Raw genomic sequence first — 23,684 nt, forward strand, 5'->3', positions numbered from 1 at the left:
ACCTTATTGAATTCTTTTCACCATTTTCCACAAATTCGTAGCTGGTTGCAGATTTTTCTTGTCTTCATCCTTTCTCACAGTAAATTTATGCTAAATTCTCATCCTCCTGATGGCTTGAGACTTTCTACACCAGTTTATCCATTGCTAGCTGGTAAAACTTGCTTTGGGCAAGCATTGCCCTTTACCTTCAGGAGTAAACACCTTAACCTGAAGGTACTTAAAGAGAATATTTATCTCCTCTCTCAATATTAATTTTTCTAGACTAACTAGGTGAGCATTTTTGAGGATACATTCAGTGTCTTGCAGACATCCATGTTTCCGTCATCCGCAATCTAATCCCACTGAAAGGAACATAATCAAGTCAGCAGAGTTGTGTGTTCTCCCATGGCTACGTGGCTTCCAGATGTGCCAGGGCTTGCTCTGCAAGCTGTGGTCTGCTGAAAGCCCAGGGACACAGAGCAAAAGGCATCATAGTGGAACCCCTTCTCCACTCCCAGAATCTTTATTAATCTGAACCTTACCTGTTCAAATCCAACTCCACCTTCTTGAACACATATAACCACACTGTACATGGCACTGAAGATGCACCCTCAACTATTTTTCCCTAATCTCCGTCAGGGATAGTTCATCTCATACGTTCTAGGTTGTATTTTTCATTATTCCAACACACTTGCCATTTCTCATCATCTGTGATTACCTAGGTCTTCCTCTACACATTCCATTTTCAACTGGTGAGCTCCTCAAATAAATTGTTTTTATTCTGTACATACATGTCTTTTGCTATTAAATTCCATACCATTTCCATGACATTCTAGGTTCTGGGTTTTGGTTGTTTTATTTATTTATTAATACTCAGTGCCTTCACTCCTTATATCATTAACACTCTTCTATGTATTAGGCAATTATCATTAAACAAAACATTACACTAGAATCAGTCCTAGGGCATTTCTTGTGTAGCTTTGCCAGTAACTTTCCTCCAGAATAGACAGTACTTTTAATATAATATTATCACTCCTTCATCTAGGCCATTAAACACCTTAAATTTTCGTATGGATCCCCATCTTTTTTATCTGAACTAGTAATTTTCCATGCAGCAGTGAATCTTCCAGTGCTATCGACCCAGTTAAAAACTTTAAGATGCTGAAGAAAAATGTAATTATAAATAGCAATTAAAATGAGAACCAGGACTTGTAAATTCTGTATAAATATTTTATTACGTACAAAAGACAACTTACACGGATAGATGGTCTACTAAAACAAACCACAGGCTTTCTGTTTTCATGAAAAAGATTCAAATGCCTTAAAGAGCCTGTTCCCTGTTCTACAGGGATGTGTTCCTTAGGGACTGGTAACAAGTAGCAAATGTCCTGCAACACAGCAATGGCTGGTGTTTCTAACGTAATGGGGATTCAAAAGGAGGGCACCATACAGAATCCAAGTCTAGACTCAAGGATTGGGCTCTTTGGTCCCCAAGTCTACAAAAACAGGCAGAGTTACAGAGTCAAATACTCAACCCACAGACTTTGAAACCGACCTGCGCAAAACATCTTTGGGATGTGAGCTGGCTCCGGCAAATACAACTCTTCATTCTGTTTAAGATGGGGACAAATGGAAATGACAATGGGAAAGAAAAGGGAATAATGTGAAGCCGTGGAAGTAAGCATGAGAAGACAAGCTCATTCAAGGCAAGAGCCCTCCACAGATTACCTGTTTTTCTTATACATACACTCAATACAGGATGAATATTTTAAAGTCATCATGTAAACATTTAATCTTCTCACAGACCACATAATTTTTGTTTAGTGTTATCTTATACTCAAGATCCATACAAAGGAGAATTTTATTTCTTTTGTCAAGATCTTGAAAAGGCACTACAAAAAGTAACCAAAATACCACAACAATGTGACTGCAATGTGGAATTTCATGTACACCATTAAAACTACAGTGAGTTATTGAATTTGTAACCCATCTCTGACTATTTATAGCTAGATGAGCAAAGAAAAATACTGTCATTTTAAAAACTGAGTTGCACAACTTTTTTCTAACTCTGCACATGTCTGGAAAGTTTACAATTACCAGTTTGTAAACTACCTCACAAACAACAGTCAGAACCTGACATGTAAACGGTCAACTATACATAGTTCATTTCATGTTTGATAGGCAGGTTTGAGCGTCGTTCAAGGCATAATATGGTCCCAAGGTATAAGATTTCTCTCTAAAATGAGAACGTGAGGTTAGTGCAGTGATACTAAAGTTGTGTAAAGACTGAAGTATCACCAAGAGAGACTTTTCTGTTACTTGTTAAAGGAAAAATAAAATAATAATTAAAAACCCCCAACCTTTCAGGTGTCCACTCTTTGTATTAGACACCAGAGAGTAAAAAATCTCCAAATACTTCAGTAGTCCCATTTCCATGCTACAGAAGGCAACTGTGCACCTGCCTGTGGGTTCAGCATGTTAAAGAGGGAACTTTGCAGCTCTTACTGTTGAAGAACTGTGAAGATAGTTAATAGTAGTATTGTAATTAAGTTACAAAAATGTAAATAAAAATGAAGTAGTTGCTACATTTGTTTTTTTGGCATAACGTTAACTAGAACAGTGAAAGTGGCTTGTGCTATTCCACTCAGTTTATGCTTTGGTGATGAGGACTGTGTCTGGGTTCATAGCTCTAAAATGTGACATTTAAACTTTTATTTTAATATTTTTAATTAAAAATATATATAGAAACATTTTATGGGGATTATGTTTGGATAAATTTTTAATTGTTCTGGATTTTGAGTCTAACCAAAGTGACGTAAATTGGATTTTTTCTACCTTTACTTTTCAATTACTGTATTCATTTTTTAATACACGTAATTTTTTTCACAGACCAGAGAAAAATGATCTCATAATTTCAATGTTAGGTGAAACCTTTTAAAAACCACTGGAGGACAAGAAGCAGGAAAACACTAATTCATAAATGCAGCTAATTTTCACATAGTATATAGTAATCCTCTTGCACTTAAACAGACTCACTAAGTAGTTGACTTTTGTGACAAATCGGTGTAACAAAACCACTGAATACCGACATGTCTGATTTTTTCTTTTTTCCAATGCATGTGTTTTACTAGAAATCTTTCCAGGTAAAGGGAGATTCCCAACGCAAGAAGGAAATTTTTTCAGTATATATTTTCATATATGTAATTATCTATTACAGGAGAGGTAATTTCTCTTCTGTACTGCTAGAACTAAGGCAGAACATACTTGATCATTTCGCCAAATACCTACAAACCACAGAACAAGCATGATTAAACATCCATAAGATGCAAGTCTGTTCCCATGAAAATCTCACAGGTATTTCCAAAACGTTTGAGTCTCACTTTCTGTCAGAAAACCTCACATTGATGGAGCTTCCAGGAGCCAAAAGTCCATGGGTTTTGGCACGAACTGGTACAGTTTTGGGAGAAATTTTGATCTCAAAATTCTGAAGCAACTGTGAAGATAAACAGGAAAAGTATTAGAAAAGCTGCAAAATTACAGATGAAGATTAGACTTTGGAAAAGAGAATGTAAGAGGCTGTCACCAAAAAACAATAATTCTGTTGCCAATTCTGTGGAGCCACGATTCCCACTCAGGAAGAAAAAATAATCATTACAAGGTGGAGATTACAGTTTAAAAGTCTTCATCCCCCAACAGAGGGAGGATTGAGCTGGTCCTTTCTGAAGAATTCCACACAACTACATTAGATAGTCTGAGCTATCAAAGAAACTCAGGTCTCTTTCAAAGCTCATGAGCTTCCTTCTCATGTTTTTTTATGTTTCACTGCCTTTAATATAAATTCATACGTACAGTTATAAAACAAAGCAAGAAAAGAGTCCCAATCCCATTACACACATTTCTCTGGGCAGAAGGAAACAAAAGAAACGTGAGGCAGCAACTGTCCAGTGCACCAAGTTAAACCATCATAATTCAAGGAGTCGAATATTAGAAACCTCTCCTGAACAGAATCACTGTAATTCAATCACACAGGTTCTCTCTACATTAAACTTCTACTTACATACGTTTTAACTGAATCCGTTGCAAACATAAATCACAGAAATTGTAGGCTAACACAAACTTCAAACTTTTACCCGTTTCAAAGCTGAGCACAGAATACCTCAGCTACCTATTTTTAAACTTTAAAGAAGAAATACCACAACATCCTCAACTTTTCCTAATATTAAATCTCATAAACTAAGCAATCTTCCCTTTATCCTTCTCCTTCAAAGCATGGTGAACAATGCATTATTTTATGACACATAAGTACCTTTTCAGTGTTAGATGTTTAATGAAATTTTCATCTCGTTCTTCTCTCTTTCAAACCTCTCATTTTTGTTATTTTCCCTGTCTTCCAAATTTCCTCCAATTTAATGATATTGTCCCCAAAACGCAGCACACAGGGTTGTTTGCCTATCACTGTCTATCTGAGAATTTGCCATTGTTTGGTAAGACTGAGTAATTGAGCTCCTCTTTCTGACAAACTTGTTAATACTGTCAATATACCCAAGAATTACACAGCCTTGTCAGAATTAGCATCATTATTGTCAACTGATTTTTTTACTGAAACCTTCCAGTCTCTTTCTACAGTACTAATCACCTAGACAAGTTGGTCAGTAATCTGTATTTATGCATGTGACTTCTTGTTGAGATCAGTAACTTGCAACTGCTCTTAGTGAACAATTTCGTGTTGATTCTGGAACATTTCTCCATTTTTTTTAATTCTATATTCACATCCTCTGATTTTAACCTAATTCACTTCAGCTTGGTATCCTATGTAAACTCTAAAAGTATTCTCTAATCCACCATTTACACTGTTAATGAAAATACTAACCTAAATCAAATGCAGGACAGACTCTCACAGAATTTTACTTAAACATTTTCCCAGTTCAACAGCAAATATTTGACAGCTACTGCCTCCAGCTATTTCTTTTTTCCAACCAGTTGTGTATGCATTTTATAAGTAACTTTCCATCTGGAACAAATTTTATTAATTTAATTGTGAGAACAATCTATAGAACATGTGAAAACACTTGCTGAAGTCAGAATACATTATTTGTTTCATATCCACTTCATCAGGTACGTGATCAAGTCAAAGAAATAAATCAGACTGGTCTGACACCATTTCTCATTGATCAGCTCCATACTTCACGTGTTTCTGTTTTTAAATCACTTAAATATCATCTTGATGCTTGTAAATAGGTTGTGTGCTATTTTGTTCCAGTTTCTTTCCAGAACAGACAAGCAGGCTCTGTTACTTCCTTGATCCTCCTTTTCACAAAGATGCAAGTATGTTTGTTTTATCCAGCCCCCTGAAAGCTATCTCACTCTGAGTTCCGAAAGACAGATGCTAATTGTCAGAGATTGCTCTAGGAGTTTACTTAAGGAAATTCTAAGGCAAATTCAATCAAGCTTTGCTTTGAATAGATATAAGGGTCTAAGCATTTTTATAGGTAAGTAACTACAGTTTCCAAATCTTTGAGTTTTGATTGCACAATCTGATCTCAGTATTTGAGTTAAAGTTTGTCTTGTAAATGACAAAAAATGTAGCTGCTGTTGGGAAAGCTTTCTTTACGATATGAAGCAATGGAAAACAATATATATCACTATGTACTAACTACTATGCATAAATTATGTGTATCTAAAATGATAATAATGTTAGAAGAAAGAACAAGAAGGGACAGAAGACCATAGAACACAGAAAAACTCTATTTGTCGTAACGCTGTGGTCAGAACAAGGATATAAAAACTATATTATGTCTTTGTAAGTAATGAATTCTTCAAACTGAAATACTGAAACTGAGCAGGTAGCTATTGCACTTAAGAAAGACTTCCCATTTGCTTACAAAACACTTCTGTACTAACTCCATATATTTCTTTAACAATCTTACCTTTAGTTTTACTTCATTCGTACTCTAAAGATTTTTTCTTCTGCAATGTAGTTTAACTAGATTGCTACATTTCAAGCATGATTATTTTCAATTTTTTTAAGCCTTTGCAGGCTAGACAACACTCTAAAACAAAGTTATTGAGCAATGTCAGATATCCAGAAACAGTGTACATAGGAAAGAATCATACCAATATATTTTTCCTCTTGTAATGCTGTCACATAGTTCTAACCTGAATCAGTGCAAGATGAATTTCCAGCTCTGCAACTCTTCTTCCTATACAACTTCGAATGCCATAACCAAAGGGGATGGAACCAAAATTGTCTACTCTGTCCAAATTATCTTTCCTCAGCCAGCGCTCGGGTCGGAACTCATTTGCCATGGAGAAATTTTCTTCGCTGTATGAAGTGGTGTAGTGACAGAGCGCCAGCTGCGTCTGAGGAAATAAATAATGGTTACATTTAGTTGACTCCAATACACATAACAAATTAAAAAAGCATTTGTAATTATTGCAATTACTGCAATACAAGGTGATAAAAATTAAGCACCTTTGAACAATTCTAGGTGAAAAAATGATACCTAGAAACCCAGATCCCTTTCTCAAATGGTCAAATGAAATAATCTTTTCATTGTTTTAAATGCTGCTGGATATCTTAAAGATGGTGCAGTGGGGAAGGAGATGAGAATAAAAGTCACAAGTATTGGGAATTGTCTCAAAAAGTTAGTATGAGAGAAAGGGAAAAGAGATCCAAGACAACAGAAAAGGAAAAAATGGAGGATGGGAAGGAAATAAATCCCAACATCTCAGGAAAACAAACCAGCACTAACTGATGTGATAAAGTTTCCAAATAAATCCGGGGAGGGGATGTGTGTGGAATAATATTTGAATACGTATATTAAGAATAAAGAATCCTGACTGTTCTAAAGCCATGTTGCTCTAACACAGAAGTGCTATCATTTAAAACAGAGCCATACAGCTCTACCATGATTCCTGTGTAATCTCTGAATAGTATAAGGGAAATATTCACAATTTAAAAAGGAAATTAAACTCTTTCTACAAAACAAATTAAAAGGCAAAGAATTAGAAAACTGGAAGAATAATGATATCCATGCTTTTTTAATCAAATTGTAGCATTGCACAGATATGTTAATAATAGACTCCACCCTCAATAATATTAAGAACAAGTCACGATAGTAAATTTGATTAGTGGATGAGGACCCAAATCTAAAAAAAAAAAAAAAAAAACAAAGAGCAACAAGTCAATTATAAAATCCATTTTTGTCATATAAATGTATATCATTGGAATACTTTCCTCTTCATACTCTAGCTTGGTGAAATCTTTTGAAATCAATTAAGTGTATATATGTAACAGATCCCATTTCATACACAAAAATTAAACTGTGTTCTCTGCAGAGGACTGCAACAGAACCTACCCCTTTAGGTATCAAGTAACCTCCAACAATCAAGTCCTTTTGGGTCACCCTTCCATTTCCTGGCAATACTGGATATAACCTAGAGACAAATATTTATGAGAAGTTCAACAGTAACAGCTAATACAACTTAACAGTTTAGATCCCGATTTGCAATCACAAATAAGCTATACGAATGCAATATGCATTCACAGTGAAAAGGTTTTTCAGAAGTACAGAACATCTTGGAGATTCAAAGGCCTACAATCATCTGTGAGACTAAGATTAATATCTGAGAAAAGTTATTTACCAGTAAGTGGAGGTTGAGCTATTCGGTCTACATATTTATTTGCTTTATGCATGAGCAAACATGCAATGAATTGGTCAAGCTGGAGACGTTTTAGCACTACTGGGAGCTGAAAAAGCCCTGTTGATGCCTTCTCTACAATCCTCTTACTCCCCTCACCTCACTATGAACATTTGGTATAAACATATAAAAAAAGCATGTCACATGCCTTCAATTTAAGTCAAGAAGCTTAAAATGATTGTAGTGGCACTGCAAAGTACCACTTTGCAGCAGTGTGTGGGGGAGGAGGTTGCTACAGCCCATCATACAGACTAATACTTAAAAGGCAAAAATCAAGCTCTCAGTTACCTACCTTAACAGACAAGTCCTACATGTACGACACTACTTCTACCATATTTAAAACATTAAACTTTATATCAACGGTCATATTTCATTGCTTGGGCATCTTTGGACATAATGCAGCTACAATAAGTGGAATTATTTTTTTTTTAATTAATGATTACAGTTGTCTGTTACTCACCTCAAGGTTTCTTTCAGCACAGCTCTAATCAAAGGCAATTTGCGGACATCGCGAGCAACAGGAACTTTTTCTTTCCCCAGCTTACTGGCTATTTCCTCATAAACACGCTGTTGAACCTCAGGGTGCTTTGCCAACAAGTATGTTGCCCAGGACAACGTAAAAGAAGTCTAAGGAAGAAACCACAACCATCATCATCAAGTCCAACAAGATTAGATTAAAAATAACTTCAAGCCAAGAAAAACAATCAGTTTTCAACTGCGTGTTTTATAAAGCGTTATAAAACAGACGGGTAATGATTCATATCTGGACTCATGGGACGTTCTCACACTTTACCATCCCTTCCTTCATTCCTTTTCCATCTAAAAATCTCCCATGTATCAAAACAAGCCATACTGATGTTTTCCCAGTGAAATATTAAAAAGCAACAGAAAAAAACAAATGCAAACAAAACTACAGAAACAAGACTGAAATATAAACACTCTAACCAGCAACAAATTGAGTGTTAGTTTTCCATATGTTTTACCTTTCTTCCCAACAAAAACATTTCACAGGAAACAAGATACGAGAACTCAGAACACTACCGGCCACTTTTAAGCATATGGTAGTCTCCTCATAGCATCCACACAATAGAATTGATACTATCACTGCTAAGATCACACTTCACCCTTTGGTAAGCAATACTACACTACAACAGGCACTTTCTACCTCTTGAAAATTCCCACTTGACTGTCATTCAGCATCCTATTGAAACATTTCTTAAGGAAGCTCGAAGAGAGGCTTATACTTTTGAAGTGGCCCCAAAATGTTCAAATACCACACACCTCCCAGAATTTATGATTCTAATAATCATCGAGGCTCCAGAAAAAAAGGTACTGTATGAAAAATAATTTTTAAATATTTTGTATGAAGGAAGGAGACAGTTCAATTTGAACCCATCATCTAATCCTCTTTCACCTCAGCTAGAAAAATTGCACTTCAACAGACATTTGTGGTTTAGAATACATTCTGAGAGCATGGACTCGCTCTATCTGTACTAACATGGAACTGAGTATTTCAACTCTTTAAATTTTTGTGATGTAATATTTACCAGTCACTTAACCACGAGCCCCTGTGTTTAAGCTACCTGGATTTCGGGGACTGTCTTATTCAAATACTAGACAGAATCAGGACATTTTGCTTCTACTATCAGTTGCACCCAAGACATTAAGGTCAAGCAAATGGCCTTACTTGAGCCTGCTGCCCTCACAACCATCACTGAAGACAGAAAGTTTACAATGAAAAAAGTATTTGCAGTGTTTCTGGGTAAATACGGCAGAGGAAGTGACAATGTAATAATTTTGTTCCTTACCTGTGTTGTTCTCAGTATCTTACAGAATTTTGAGAGAAAAATTGTAACCTCTACCCTAATTTTCTTGAATTCTTTTTAAATGTGGGGGTTTTTTTAACTTATTTAATGAAGACAGACAACCAGTTTCACTTTCTAGGCAGGAAACAGTTTTATTTTCAGCTTCTCATTACTGGCACAACAAAGCTTATAGTTATAAACAATGTATGGGCAAAAAAACACAACTTCAAGAAATGTCTTATTTTGGGCTTACATTTAAGATCAAGTTAGAATGCAAATTCATCATGATGGTGACCTTTTATGTCTTGTCTTCAAACTTGGGTATAATGCTAGAAGTATCATTCTCAGAACACCTTTCTTTTCTTGTAACGTGGAGTGGCTGTCCCTTGCCAAAATGCAGCGCTGCCCTCAGAGCACAGAGGAGCCGGCAACTGTGCCAGCTGCACACAGAACTTCTTCCCAGGTTCCCAGCTCCTTCATAACCTCTTAAACACTGGCACAGTTCCAGGAACAGCCAAAATGCTTTGTAGCCAAAACCTGCCTTACAATTTTGTTGAAAGCTTTTACAATCCTTTAAACCTCTTTCCATTTCTATGATAAAATGAGATCTGAAGTGACAGCAGTAAGGGGAAAAAAGGTTCCCTCAATTTCTGTCTTGTACTTGGAAATGAGGAAATCAGAAGTACTGTCCTCTCACAAAATTATTGTTGCCACCTGAGAAAGCTGAGTCAAACAGAAAGAGAAACTCTTGTTGGCATGAACTTGAATAAGGTCCTTTTAGTCTGATTAAAACTCTGTCACACACTAAAAATGGCAAGTTAGTGGTCTGAAAGATTAGAAAATGAACGGGATGAATAACTGTGCTTTACCTAAGAACCAAACATCAAAACACTCTCCAAACTTGTAAGCCCTTGAGATATTTAACCAATGGAATAATCTTTAGCACATAAATAAGTTTTACATAGGCTCCTTATTTTGGAATTCAAAAGCATTAATGTTGGGGTTTTTTTTGGTTTTCTTTAGAGACCTTACAAACTCTTTTGAAGAAAAAAAATCTGAATTCAATTATCCAGAGAGGGTTTTTTACTTTAAGGCTACTCTACTTTTTCACTCATTTTAATCTTTTCTACTGTAAGACTATTAAACACAGTCCTACATAGGACCTTCTTTATCAAATTCATATAGTTTTTTTTTTTAATTGCTCAGTTACAATCATTTACAATACAAGTGTTCACTGATAATCTAAATAACTCCATACACATTGTATATACAGCATAATAACTCATTTTTATCTTTTCTTCTTATTCTGACCGTCATACTGCAGACTGTCATACTAAGCTACACTGATTTCTTATGATAGGAAGAGAGAAGGGGAAGATATATACATGACTTCAATGTTTCTTCAAATGCTCTAGATGAAAGAACAGAAGAACAAGGAAAGATGGCCACTGAAAATGTTTCAGCGGGTGTTACCATCCCTCGTTGATGCTGAGCCCCATCACCACAGCTCTTTGCCTCAGACTGACCTGACTGTTGTCAGCACAAGCAGGGTAGTGAACTTACGGCTTACCCACAATAGTGCTGGCCCAACACCCCCTCCTAATAGAGGAGCAGAAACCAGGTATCTGATCCATAATGTGTGTCTCAGTTGATTCAATTATCCATATGTAAAAATCCTTCATCAAATTATAGATACAAGTTTATTGATCAATTTCTTCACAATAACTTTCAGCAGCCTTTCCTATTGTGGTTTACCTAAAGAAGCACAAATACCAACCTGATAGTCAAACTATGAAAAGAAAATGTATGAAATTCCAGCTGAATGTAAAGACAATTGCTGTTTTATCTGTTCAATAAAGTGTGGAACTGACTTTCAAATGACAGGTTCCTGCAAACCACAGCTAGAACTGAACAACACCAACTTCAGTCTAGAAGACAGATTACACAGTGCTGTATTTTCTACTGTTTTAAAGAGGTCATGACTTAAATGTAGCAGAAATTATGTCCTTATAAATAACATACCCGCCCCCAAAGATAGATGCAAATGGTACTGGTTTACAATAACAACTGTGCACAAGAAAAATTATAAAAGGCTTACTGTGTCCACTCCTGCCAGAAGCATTTCAGTCATATTGGCATAGATCTCTTCCAACGTAAGTTCCTTACTCACTAGGAGGTATGTAAGCAGCCCACCATTCACCACTTCTCCTTGATCCAGTTGAGACTGAATAGCCTTCAATCTGTTGTCAACATGGATTTGACCTTTGGGATTCAAAAAAAATTGTTAAGCCTCCATTTTTATTGTTCTGCTGGTTCCATTCAATAACGGCATTCCTCCCTTACACTATACTACACGGCCATAAAAAGATAAAATATTTTAATCTGTTTTTTCAGGGAAAAGATAAAAGAGTTGTGGAGGTCCTTGGGTACTCATGGTAAGGAGAGACAGAGCTAACAGGAAGCTCGGTAGCTCACAGCATGAGGATGCTGAGCATGAAGAAAGGACATGAGAGACTATAGTTTCTGACTGGGAGTGAAGGAAGCTCAAGGTCAAGTTTTTACGCCCACCTGGCTTGTTTTCTGGTGACTCTGCAAGAAGTGGGAACTCTGCAGAGCCTGCTGAAAGTCAGCACACGGCAGCTGCCACAAGACGTTGGCAGCAACCGGAAGGTCAAAGCCACAGAACTGAATCACACTGAAGACAAAGATGACGAGCATCAAGTAATAACAAAAACTGAGAAATTCAGTTAATGATATTTTGAGCAATTTCACCCACAGTCTCATTTATACTTTAGTGACTACAGACTGCATCTTCAGTGAAACAGGGCTTGAAAAAGAGGAAAATTCTTCAGAAAGTTAATACCTCACAGAAGGAGCTTAAAAAAAACACAAAAGAACTAGAAGCAACATGTTCCTTTACGAAACCTACACAAACACACCCATCACATACAGTAATTTTCGCCATTTAATTCCTTTTCCACAAAGGGATTAAACAAGGAAGCAGCATAACAACAAGTTTCAAATGGAACAAATTCCTCAAGAACAGTTTTGCAGCTGCTGTTCGGATAAAGTTGAAGTCTGTTATTGCTTTTAACCCACAAAAGGGAACAAGAATGCCTTCTCATGGGAAATAATTTAAAAGTGGCAGTGTAAAAAAGTGTGTGTTTCACAGAACACACACCTGTATTGGCATTAAATAGATTCCCTAATGCCTGATGTAGGTACAGATCAATACGTATTAAAAATTAAGCATATTAAAAGTTAAGGAACTAAAGAATCTACTTTCAACAAGATGTATACAGACCTACCTCAACAAACAGTGCTAATAAACTTAAAAATGAATGCACCGTTCTAACATTAGACAGAAAAAGAGGGTTCCGGTTTTTTAAACACTCTGGAATATTTTATATATATATATATATATATATATATATGTCAAAGACAACTTCTTACTTGCATGAAAGCTGATCAATACATTAGCCTGGAATGCTTTATTTCACAAAAAAGCCCCATACAGCAGCCTACTTCTGTGTCAACTTGCATGCTTGTATGTGTATATATAAACTTCACGGAGAGTTTAATTATTTGGTAAAGTCTCATTATTAAGCTTTCTAGTCAGTTTTAGTGCTGATTATTTGTCAGAGTGTCTCACTGAAACTTGCTGAAGTCAACAAAAGTACCCTCATTAAAATCTGAGTGGCTTAAGACAAAGCTTTGGCAAAGAACTCGGACCTGGAGTGAGAACTGGGTGCTGAGACAGATGAAGATAAATAAAGAATCAGCACCATAAAATAGGGGAATATTTAAAGTGTACTAGTAAAATTATTTTTCAATAGAGTATTTTTTAAAACAGTTCCCTTGGCCAGTTTGCATTTAATATGAAACTTACTTCTGCCACAATGTGTTGTCATATTTTTAGAAGAGAAATGCAGGAAGTCCTGTTCAAACACACACAGAACCTGCAGAAATACAGCTGAACTTTTCTACTACTAAATCTTACTAAATTTGAAGAGTCCGTCCCAGGATCTGCAGAACTCTCTCCAGGGTTTTGGAATAAGTGGACGAAGCCATTTGGGAATAGCACCTGCATACATAGTGGTCTTAAACATACTAAACATCAACTCCAGAGCCTCAATATATTCAACAGTCTGCTGTGGGACGTTGTTTTCCAGGCAGCCCAACCGGCATTCATACAGAACAGTTGCCACACCTGCACACACGAAATCAAAGAATTTGCTAGACACATGCATATATACATATTAATAATTTAAGGAATTAATACGCTAACATAATGCAACTACTCTCCAAACTGTTTGGTTATTACCGCTGTGGTTGAGAGCAGGTAAAACAGAAATTTAAAACACAGCAAAAAATCCCAACTCAATATTGTAGTGAGACAGTGGCTATTATGTCAACAGTGCCCAGCACCCTGCAGCGCATCTGGGGGGGCTCTGCACTGCGCCCCAAACCCCGAGCCTGCCCTGCTGGCCTCAGAACACAGCAGGACACATCCAAAGACATGTCTGATAACCAGTGATAAGGCAGGGCTTTCTAGCAGTCACTGTACCTTTCTTTGTCACGACAAGCTGGTAGTAAATGAATAATGAGTGTGCATAAACGGCTATAGAGCTTGCACACTAGACAGTGATTTCGCTGCACACAATATACTCTATGTGGCCCTGAAAAACAGTGTGTGACACTGTTGAAAATTACAATATTGACCCCTGTCTTGTTCCTGCCTTGCTAAAATTTCCTCAGATATTTTGACTGCAATATTGCAGCAATCCCCACTGGAAATACTATTCCCCCCTTCTATATATTTTTCTTACATTTTCTTCTTCTCAACTAAGGACCGTTTCTTCCATTTATCAAGTTAATTCTTACTTATCCATTAGTGCACCTGCAATTTCTCAGCTCAGTTTTTATAAACATACCCAAATCATTAAATATTAGACAGAACTCAGCCAGAAACTGCCCTACTGGAGTGAGCCAAACGTTCTCTGCTTGACAGCAAACCATTTTTCATTTATTCTGAATGCAGCTTTCTAGCAATTTTTCCTCCCAGCTTGCAAAATCCAGATCATATTACCCAGTTTATTTATCGAAATATCACATAGTATGCTACAAAAAGCATTTCTATTATCAAAATAATCTTATTTAATGATTTTTCTAAAATACAGTGGAGCTATCAGGTAATTTTAAAAGGCATTCAGATAATTTCTCAAAGGCATTTGCATCAAATGAAATTACTTTAAATAAATGTTGTGCTTTTAAATCGTTAGTTAATAGTTTGTCCACATCTTTCCACGAATCATATTAGAATATTATTAGAAATATTAGAAAAAAACATTAACTAGATAATTAGAGTAACTGGTCTAATAGCACTCTAGTCTCTTTTTTCTCTGTTTTGCCTATTAAAAACAGGTTCATAGATATGACATTTAACCGTGATCTCCATAAATTCTCAAGTGTGTGTGTATATATATATATACATACATTTTAAGAAACTTTTCTTTTTCCCTGTTCTTTGCTTCATTTTTCTTCTTTTTTGACAAAAATAATTTAAAAATCTAGCTATTTTCATCTCATTCTTCCTTCCCTAATTTTCCTCCCTGGGGAGAGGTTTTTCTGTGCCTTTTATTTCTCTTGTGCCTCTTTCAGCAACTGCTAGTTCTTATTGCATTCCTTTGCTCTTTACGTGGTCTTTTCAAAAAAATCTTACACTTTGGTTCCCTGAAGAGCTGACAGTGTAAGTTAATTAAAATCGCAATTCATAAAGGAAATAAGTGTGTGCCAGGCACAAGTTAAAAACAAAAAGCTACAAGAATGTGAAGAATTTAAACTAACCTATCAGTTCAAGTGAATCTGTAAGCTCAGAGTTTAAAATTCCATAAAATTGGTAACTCTTAGGTGAATGCTATTTTTAGACATTATTAATGTAGAACAGGCTCAGGTTAGTTTACCAAACAGCCAGACAGCCATTTGATACGGCATCTTCATAGGTGAGCAATTTGGAAGTTCTTCCAAATCTCAAATGATTCAGCTGCCTGTCAGCAAAGAGTACCAATGTTTTTAACAAGGTCAGGTTGTATGCAGCCAGTTCAAGGAATGCATGAAATATGAATCACTGTCTATAAAAAGACAGGAAACACCGTGCTAGCTCTGCTGGAGTTCCATTCAGCGTTCCCTTATTAATGGCAGCCAGTGGCAGATGGTTTTAAGGCAAGTGTAACAATCCCACGCTTGCCATGTGCAGGGAGGTGAAAGCAGCATCTTTCCCCACATTAAGCTATGAACACAATTTAGGTCCATTACACAGTGATTCCCCACCTGGAATTTGGCCAGTATGTTGTTAAATTAACATGTTTTAGAAGTCACACTCTTAGAAGGTCAACACCCTACTTCTTGAGAAATTAATACAGAAATATGGAGTACTGAAACTGCTCAGGGCTTTGGTTGTACATTTTACCCATACACCAGCATTTCCGCAGAAACTGCCCTTTACTGCAAGGTACCATCTCTTTAGACTCTATAACGGAACTCTACTGATATCTACTGCACTAGGTAGGAAGACACCCGAATGCAGAATATCAAGCTTCCCCTTTCAGATTCATCACAATGGGGCACCAGTCATTTGACAGAAATGCCCAACCACAAGCACCCTGCTATACATCCATTTTCTTTACAGATGTTATACAATCTGTGCTTACCTTCCATTGAATACTTGAAGAAAAGGTTGTTAACATTGGTCACTGTTTCCCCATCATCTTCTTGAGTTCTGAGGGTGTGGATTCTTTTAATTAAGTCTGCGATAACTTCATTGACTCCATCAGAGTAAATAGCCACATCTTTGGGTTTAAGAATTTTTTGCCTCAGTACACTTCTCATTTTTAGCCATTGTTCCCCCTCCCTAGAAGAAATTATTAATAACATCTATACACAATTCTCCTTAACAATCATTAGCTGGGTAAGGGTTCCACAATGAAACTGTTTATGATTTTTCGTGTCAAATAAAAGCAAGTGGTGACATGAAAATGATGATAATGTATATTTGGTATTATGCTCTTACATTTTAAACTGTATTTATTGCACATCCTCATTAAATTTCAGTGTCGCAATTCTGATGTACATCTGTAAGTCGATCTCTGGTCTGAGTGACTGAACTTGTCCACTCAGTGTTCTGAATTTGCCAAGTGTCTCTGTATTAGTATTTTAGTAGTAGCTAACACAAAAAAAATCTCAAATTTTTCTGATTAAAATTACTTTAAATAAATATCTGAATAGATAGTCTGCAAAATTGCTTTTACCTAGGATTGGTACTTACACCAAAAGTATCACATCCAGAACTGACAGATCAACAATTTGAGCCAGTACTAGAAATGCCATTACTGATACATCACTTTCAGTTACCGTAATTCTAAACCTCAAAAGGAACGGGATACCGGACCTGGATATAGAGAAACAATTTACAGCTAGATTATCCTTTAGCTGAGCTATGTATTGAAATCTTGTGCTGAAAACTAAAAATCTGAATTGTAGCACCTGCATGCTTCCTATGAGCGGAGTACTTGGGAACACCAGTTGCTGGGATATCTTTCAACTCCTTATGAAGACAGGCAATTGCTGTTACAAGTTTATTTTAAATTGCTATGTAACTATTTCCCACTAAATTCTTTCACCTCGAGGAATGTTGCTGCAAACTACAGAAAGCTATTGGCCAGCAAAAGAATTAAGTCTCTTTAGCAGATAGTTTCTGACTGTTATTTGATTTACGATCTCATTGCACAAGATCTCAAGGAACTTATAGTTTGACTCTGAAATGCAGCTGAAGATTTGAGTCTGCAGTGCAATACAAAACACCTTTTGCCACCATGAAAGAAACAGACTGTTCATAACTCAGGAAATAGCTTCCCTCTAAATAAACATTCTATGTCAGTGAGGACTGTGAGTAGTTCCCAGTCACAATTAACCACCCTTGCATGCACTGCCAGTTTACGCAAGCTTTAAAGACAGGTATCTAATTTAGAATCAGACATGTACAAAAATACCTGCATAGAGATGCACTACAGAGTGAATTTACCATACAGTGACTTTTCTGCATTCATCTACTTAGGGGGACACTTCGGTGAACAACAAATCTAGAGTCAACCTGAGCCAACCCACACAGCACACTGGCAACTGGATGCAACAGTCCAGATCTGAAGTAATTAAATCACATTTGCACCGTGCTGTGCCAAAGTTAGTAAGCCCTGTTCTGCAATACTACTTCCAGATCAGTGAGTCAGCTCAGACAAGTCTAACTGACACACATTCCTCAAGAATGTTTTTATGCGAGGTAGCTCACTCCACATTCAAACTACGCATCATTACCATCGCTTTGAAAATTTACAGCGGAACAGACAATTCATCATAAATTCCTACCCTCTTCCCCAACTAGATACACAAATTTTCCCACACAGGAAAGCCTGAATTCCCAGATGTCCTGTACAGTCCTTCAGAAAAATCACTAAGCTTTTACAAGAAAACTTAGAAAATTAAGAAATAACAACACTTACGCAGAAATAAGTCCCGTGGCTCTCCCTCGTAAGTCTCTGTATTCCTGCCAGGATTCCATGTTAGCTCTTTGTGGTGCTCTACCTTCTGCCCGGAGGACCTGAGCAACCATATCTCGATCTGCAATGGACACAACAAACTGGGGACCAAAGTGAGACTTGAAGATCTTTCCATATTCCCGAGTGTGTTTTTGCTACAACATCACCAACAAAGAGAAACAGAAGTAAAGCATTACTAAGGAAAAATAACACAAAAGGAAACCATCAGTTTGTCATAAAGTACATCAATCTTGATCCCCGGCCTTTCAGTCAAGGATGGCTTGAAGTGTCAGGAGAAAGCATCTAAGCATTGCTGTGAAATATTCCCAAGGAAAACAGAGAGGTCACACTGTTCAGGACCTCTGACTGAAAAGATCCAAAGCTCTAAGGCACAAAGTGTGAATGAAACCAAATACTCAGAAGATGAAAGGACCTGGGGCACTTAAAAACACATCTTTTCAGATCAAAGAGGTTAGAAAGAATATCTGGAAAAATTAAAAACATGGAGATAAATAAGGTAAAATTAACAGTATCATACAAATCTATAATTATTTTCAATGTCTTTCGTAAATAAGGACTTTACCATTTTATTCTTTACAAAAATCTACTTGTAAGTTTCTCACATCTAATCGAGGAAGATGACAGCACAGCCCCTAGTGGAAAAAAAGCATTTTGGGACAGCTTCATCAGCAGAGAACTTTAGAAAGGTATACGCTAATTCTGCAAAAGGAAGGAAAATTTGAGGTCTTATTCCTGCAGTGAGCTATATTTAGTGGCTGATCCACAAGCTGTGTGATCCAAGCTGGAGGCAAGGAACAGGTGATCGAGGACCAGAAAACACTGAATTATGTATAAAAAGAAACCCAAAAGATTTCCAGTAAGATTGCGCTACCACTGTCCCATGAGATCTTACTGATTATTTCAAACAAATCTCATTCTGAAATTAAAGAGCCAGCTCACAGGGAATTAACTTAGAGTAGAGGTACATCATCATTTTAGGGAAGAAAAAAGCCTGCAAAGGAGTTGTTAAAGATACGTTACCAGGACTTCAGATTTAAGAAATCTTTAATTTTTAAAACCTTTATTTCAGGTTAAAAGAGCAAAACAAGTTAAGCTGACCGAAGTTTAACTTTGGCACATTACCTGCATCTAAAGACATCTGCTTGCAGACTTACACTGATTATAAATCAAAGATGTTTGATACAGTTACACTAGTGAAAGTCTAGTGGTGACCTACAACTAACTCATGAGAAAGATTTTTTTAATCAGTCTTGGTTATATGATTGTTTAATTGCCAACAGCACGTTTAAGACATACGAATCGTTCTTCAGCATATGGCACCAAGTGCTTATAAAAAATTTAACTCTTTTTGCCTGGTTTCCAAATAAAACAAGAGTTGTGCAATTGTGGCCTCTGTCAGGCTCCTCTTAACTACTTTTGGAACACAATGACCAATTTCAGTCAAGTTTAACAGACAGTTGAATGTCTCCTACAACTATATTCTTAACATTTTCAAAAATCAGCACCTGGATTCAAACGAGACACATGTATTAGTCAACCTGATGAAGGAAATGCTACAGTAGGAACTCAACTGCAATCATTTCTGCTTGGTCTGCTGCTAACCAAACACCACATGCAGACCCATGTATGACCAAGCACTCCCTAAACCCAAAGTACCTCTTGCTCCAGAGGTTATTTTAGGGGTATTGAAACTGAACTTGGAGAGAATTGAGAGCATGAGTCTTCAAAGGAACAGATGAGTTGGGAGATGAAGTGCTGAAAGGAGAAAGTGGTGGAGTGACGGATGCAGGTCACCAGTCACAGGAAAACAACTTCAACAAATTTTGCTGTTTATGCATCAGCTTGCTTTTTTCCACTGATCCTGAGGTTTACATGGGAGAATACACTCCAATAAAGGAAGTGTCAAGCCATGAAATGAAACTAAATACTAGTTTTAAACCAGAAATAGACAAGGACAAGATATTTGGACATCTCTTGCTTTGAACAGAATGGTGGTGTCCAGTGTGTCAAACTCATGTTTAAAGAAATGCCCAGAATTTCTTTCCTATATTTTCTATCACAACATAGATTTTCTTTCCCTTGCTCCAAACCTTAAAAATATTGCACTTTCATGTCTCACATACCATTCTCACACCAGACATTTTTTCACACATCATAAACTCAATCTGCCAGCATCCAAAACCTTTACCCTCACCTTTCTTTTCTTTATACTTGCATAGCATTGATGAGACACAAGAGAGCCAAGCCCATCAAATTAAAAATACTTTCTCTTTGTCATAATTGCTGTAGGCATTACTGCTTTGGCCAGGACTAACCGGAATCATGTTACTGAGAACAGAAGCTCCTTTGTGAAAAAGTGCTCAGCTTCCCCACCCCTTCTGCATATAGCGTACGAATATTTGTGTGCACCGAAGGACATCGTTTAAGTAGCTGTGCCTGTTACCAAAGGGTTTTAGATTAATTCATTCCTGATGTTCACTGTATTGTTAAATTTAACAGACTGTTATTAATCCGGTTAATGCCTATATGCATCCAGCGTGTATGCAAGCAGGGCATCCATGATCTGTGAAGTGATTTTTGAGACTCAAACCAGAATAAAAACTAGTATCATATTACAACTTTTGCTTATCCTTCCTCCCACTTTCCTTTCTAGGAATTACATTCATTAAAGAAGAAAATATCCATATCAGCTAATGGTAGTGAAAAGCATATATTATTTAGGTTTTTTTATATTCCTTTCAATACTTTGAACAATTTTCACTGTTTTGGCAGCAAAAGAACCTGAATTCAATGGTCACATTCTTCTAGTGTTATGAAACTACGGTGAGTCAAATCTTGTGCACTACCATAAAGGTAGAGAAAGGAAGAAATACAATGTAATAAACAGCTTTAGCTATCATGACATTTCATCTGCATGTATCTTGTTAACAAGCAGTTAAGTTGAGCAATTCATCATTAGCAATCTAGTTTGGCTGCCATCAAATACAGCACATGCTGAGGAGCCAAACACTTCTTTCTAGAAATCTAAATACAACAAAATCAGACAAAACCAAGCAAGCTGCATGTTTTAATTAGGTTTATTTTGATTTTCTGTTTCCTGCCTCTTTCTGGTGTTTTTAGGCCCTTTGTAAATCCCAACTTTCAAGTTTTGATCCTCTAACCATTCAAAGTTTTGTCCTGTTCCCATGGGTTTCCCTTTTCTAACTGTTTTTTTATTTTGGTGATTTTTCAGGCAGTGAACCTCTTAGGGTTGTCTGCAAATCCTGTCCAAACGGTCTCAAAAGGGCCACTACAAAGAGCAAAATGCCACATTTGAGGCATTCCTAAAGAGATCTGTACTGCCAGTGATAAGTGCTACGGATGCACAGGATCCACAACTGAGGAGCGGTGACAACAGCTGCTTTACTCCCAAACACAAGTGCTCACTTCAGAACCACTCTGGCTACATGCGGAAAGGGCCCCTGGACATGCACGGTGACTTTTTAGGAATGAAACCCACATGTTTGGCCAAGCAAACAAAAAAAATCATCTTCGGATAGAAACAGCCTTACGGCAAGACAACTGCCCATGCCAGCACGCAAGGAGCACGGTTCAGAAGACGGGGGCACTTTCCCTGCTCCTGCCGCCCCAAGCCCGGACCAGCCGCTGTCCCCTCCGCCGGGGGCTGAGCCGGGGGACGGACCCACCACAGCACGGGGGGAGCCCAAACCACAGAGGCCAGTTTCAAAGCCCAACCGGAGTCAGATTTATTTTACCGACTCCCGCCCCACCGCGTACCCCTGAGCTGCCACACATCGGGTGACAGGAGCCGCTCTCCCTCCCCTCACGCCGCCATCGGGCCCCGCTTCCCGCCTCCCCTCCCCCTCGCCGCCCTGGAGAGCCAATGGGGCCGCCAGGGGAGGGGGCGGCAGGGCCGGCAGCCTCGGGCGGGCAGCGCCGAGCAGCGCCAGCCGCCACCGCTCCCCCCGCTCCCTCCCCCGGGAAGGTTTCAAACCGCCCGCCTCCCGCTGAGGGGAGGGGTCGTGCGGACAGCCCAGCCGTGGCGGCGGGGGGCCGGCCGGCGCTGACGGCAGAGGGGCCAGGCGCATCTACAGCCCCCTCAGGGGACCTATATATGCGAAGTATATTTATGTAAGGGGAGGCCAGGGTAGGAGTGAGGGCTGGAGGCACAAAATGGTCTCTGGCCACAGCGGAGCAGCCCCGGGCTGAGCTGAAGGGAGGAAAGCGGCGGGAGTCCCTACGGCGGAGGCGGCCCAGGGGCGAACAGCCCCGGGGCTGGCACGGCCTCACCGCGGGGTATCCCGCATTTCCCACCTCTGCCCGCCAAAAAATCAGTTTGTGAAACAAACCAGTTCAAAAGAGATTAGATTATTTTTTTTTTCCAGTCCAAGGCACCTATCTAAAAGTCAAAAATGCGCATACACATGAAAAGGGGACTCGCTGGGAGCCCGGGGGTGCCGGCGGGGCAGGCACCGCACGGAGGATGGCAAGGCGGGAGCAGGGGGTCGGCACGGCTCGCAAACCACCACCTCCTGGGCTCCTCGCCGAAACAAAAATGCTAAAACCTCCAAGTGCTATAGGAGAGGGAGACTGAGTGGCGGGGACCCTCCGAATCCCGGCTCTTCCCGCAGCGGGAGCGCGGCGGGGCCGGTCACCCGGTGACTGAGCGGCGTGTGCGAGGGGCGAAAAGGAAAGCGCTGGGTAACCCCGGCGTGAGCACAAGGTTACGAAGCCGAGTAAGCTGTACCTGGATTTCATGGATGCGGCCGAAGCCGTCCTTCCAGAAGAACTCGTAGAGGTTATAGAGGGTGTTGGGTCCGGGCATTTCGTGCAGGCTCTTCACCCTGCTCCGCCGGCGCGGGGTGCGCAGCCCCGGCTCTGCCCCCGGCTCCTCGCCTTTGTTCGCCGCCGCTGCCGCCGAGTCGTTCTGCATCTCCAGCGTCTGGCTGCCGGCGAGTTTGGGCAGCTGGTGAAACCTGCTGGCAAAAACCGCATGGTAAAAGTAAGTCCTCTCAGATTCGAGCGCCCGCTTGCATTCCATTGTCAAAACTCTCGTGAAGAAAGACATTGTCTTAATTTCGGAAAGGTCCACTTTGCTCCCGCAGCTGCTTTTTATCTGGTGGCTCTTTCCTTCGCTGCCTGCTTTAACTTGTACAAGCAGCACTTCTCCAAACTCTTACTGCACGAGCATCAGTTTACACAGACCATTATTTAACACTCCCTCCCCTAGGGCTGGAAAAGGGGGGTGGGTCTGGGATGAGACTTGAATAGAACGAACCTATTATTTTGTGTAATTCAAATCAGATAAATTTACCCATGCCTACATGCAGCCAAAGTTTACTTTTCCCCTCCTTCCCCATTGGCTTGGCAAAAATCTCACATAAGGATTATCCCATCTTTCTCCTTCATTAAAAACGTGGGTTTAGGGCCATTTTTTCCTGTGGCATTAATTAATTTCTCTATGTCAGAAAATGCTGTATTTTCTGCCAGAACTCCTAGTGCCATTCAGCATCCTGTAACATATATGGAAACGTTTGTGCATCCACATACGAATTGCAATGGTTTTGCACAGTAACCTTACAAACAG

At 38.7% G+C, this 23,684-nt stretch overlaps 1 protein-coding gene across 7 annotated transcripts; it reads right to left on the bottom strand.

Moving 5' to 3' along the window:
* Positions 1–1,195: 1,195 nt before the first annotated feature.
* LOC102092786 (cytochrome P450 27C1) lies at positions 1,196–23,331 on the bottom strand. 7 transcript variants are annotated; one of them, XM_005511005.4, is made up of 9 exons: positions 22,845–23,331; positions 18,041–18,231; positions 16,196–16,395; positions 13,486–13,695; positions 11,584–11,747; positions 8,141–8,307; positions 7,338–7,416; positions 6,136–6,339; positions 1,196–3,472 (listed from the first exon to the last, which is right to left on the bottom strand). In XM_005511005.4, exons 1-9 carry the CDS (start codon positions 23,163–23,165, stop codon positions 3,356–3,358), a joined length of 1,653 nt encoding a protein of 550 aa, XP_005511062.2. In that variant the 5' UTR covers positions 23,166–23,331; the 3' UTR covers positions 1,196–3,355. The 7 variants fall into 7 exon arrangements, with proteins under 7 accessions (XP_005511062.2, XP_021154805.1, XP_021154808.1 ...); XM_021299130.2 differs by having other exon boundaries at positions 18,041–18,177; positions 22,845–23,319; XM_021299132.2 differs by having other exon boundaries at positions 3,077–3,472; positions 16,196–16,333; positions 18,041–18,158; positions 22,845–23,307.
* Between the last annotated feature and the right edge of the window lie 353 nt (positions 23,332–23,684).

Source organism: Columba livia, chromosome 7 (genome assembly GCF_036013475.1).
Source record: "Columba livia isolate bColLiv1 breed racing homer chromosome 7, bColLiv1.pat.W.v2, whole genome shotgun sequence".
NCBI classification, from domain to species: domain Eukaryota; kingdom Metazoa; phylum Chordata; class Aves; order Columbiformes; family Columbidae; genus Columba; species Columba livia.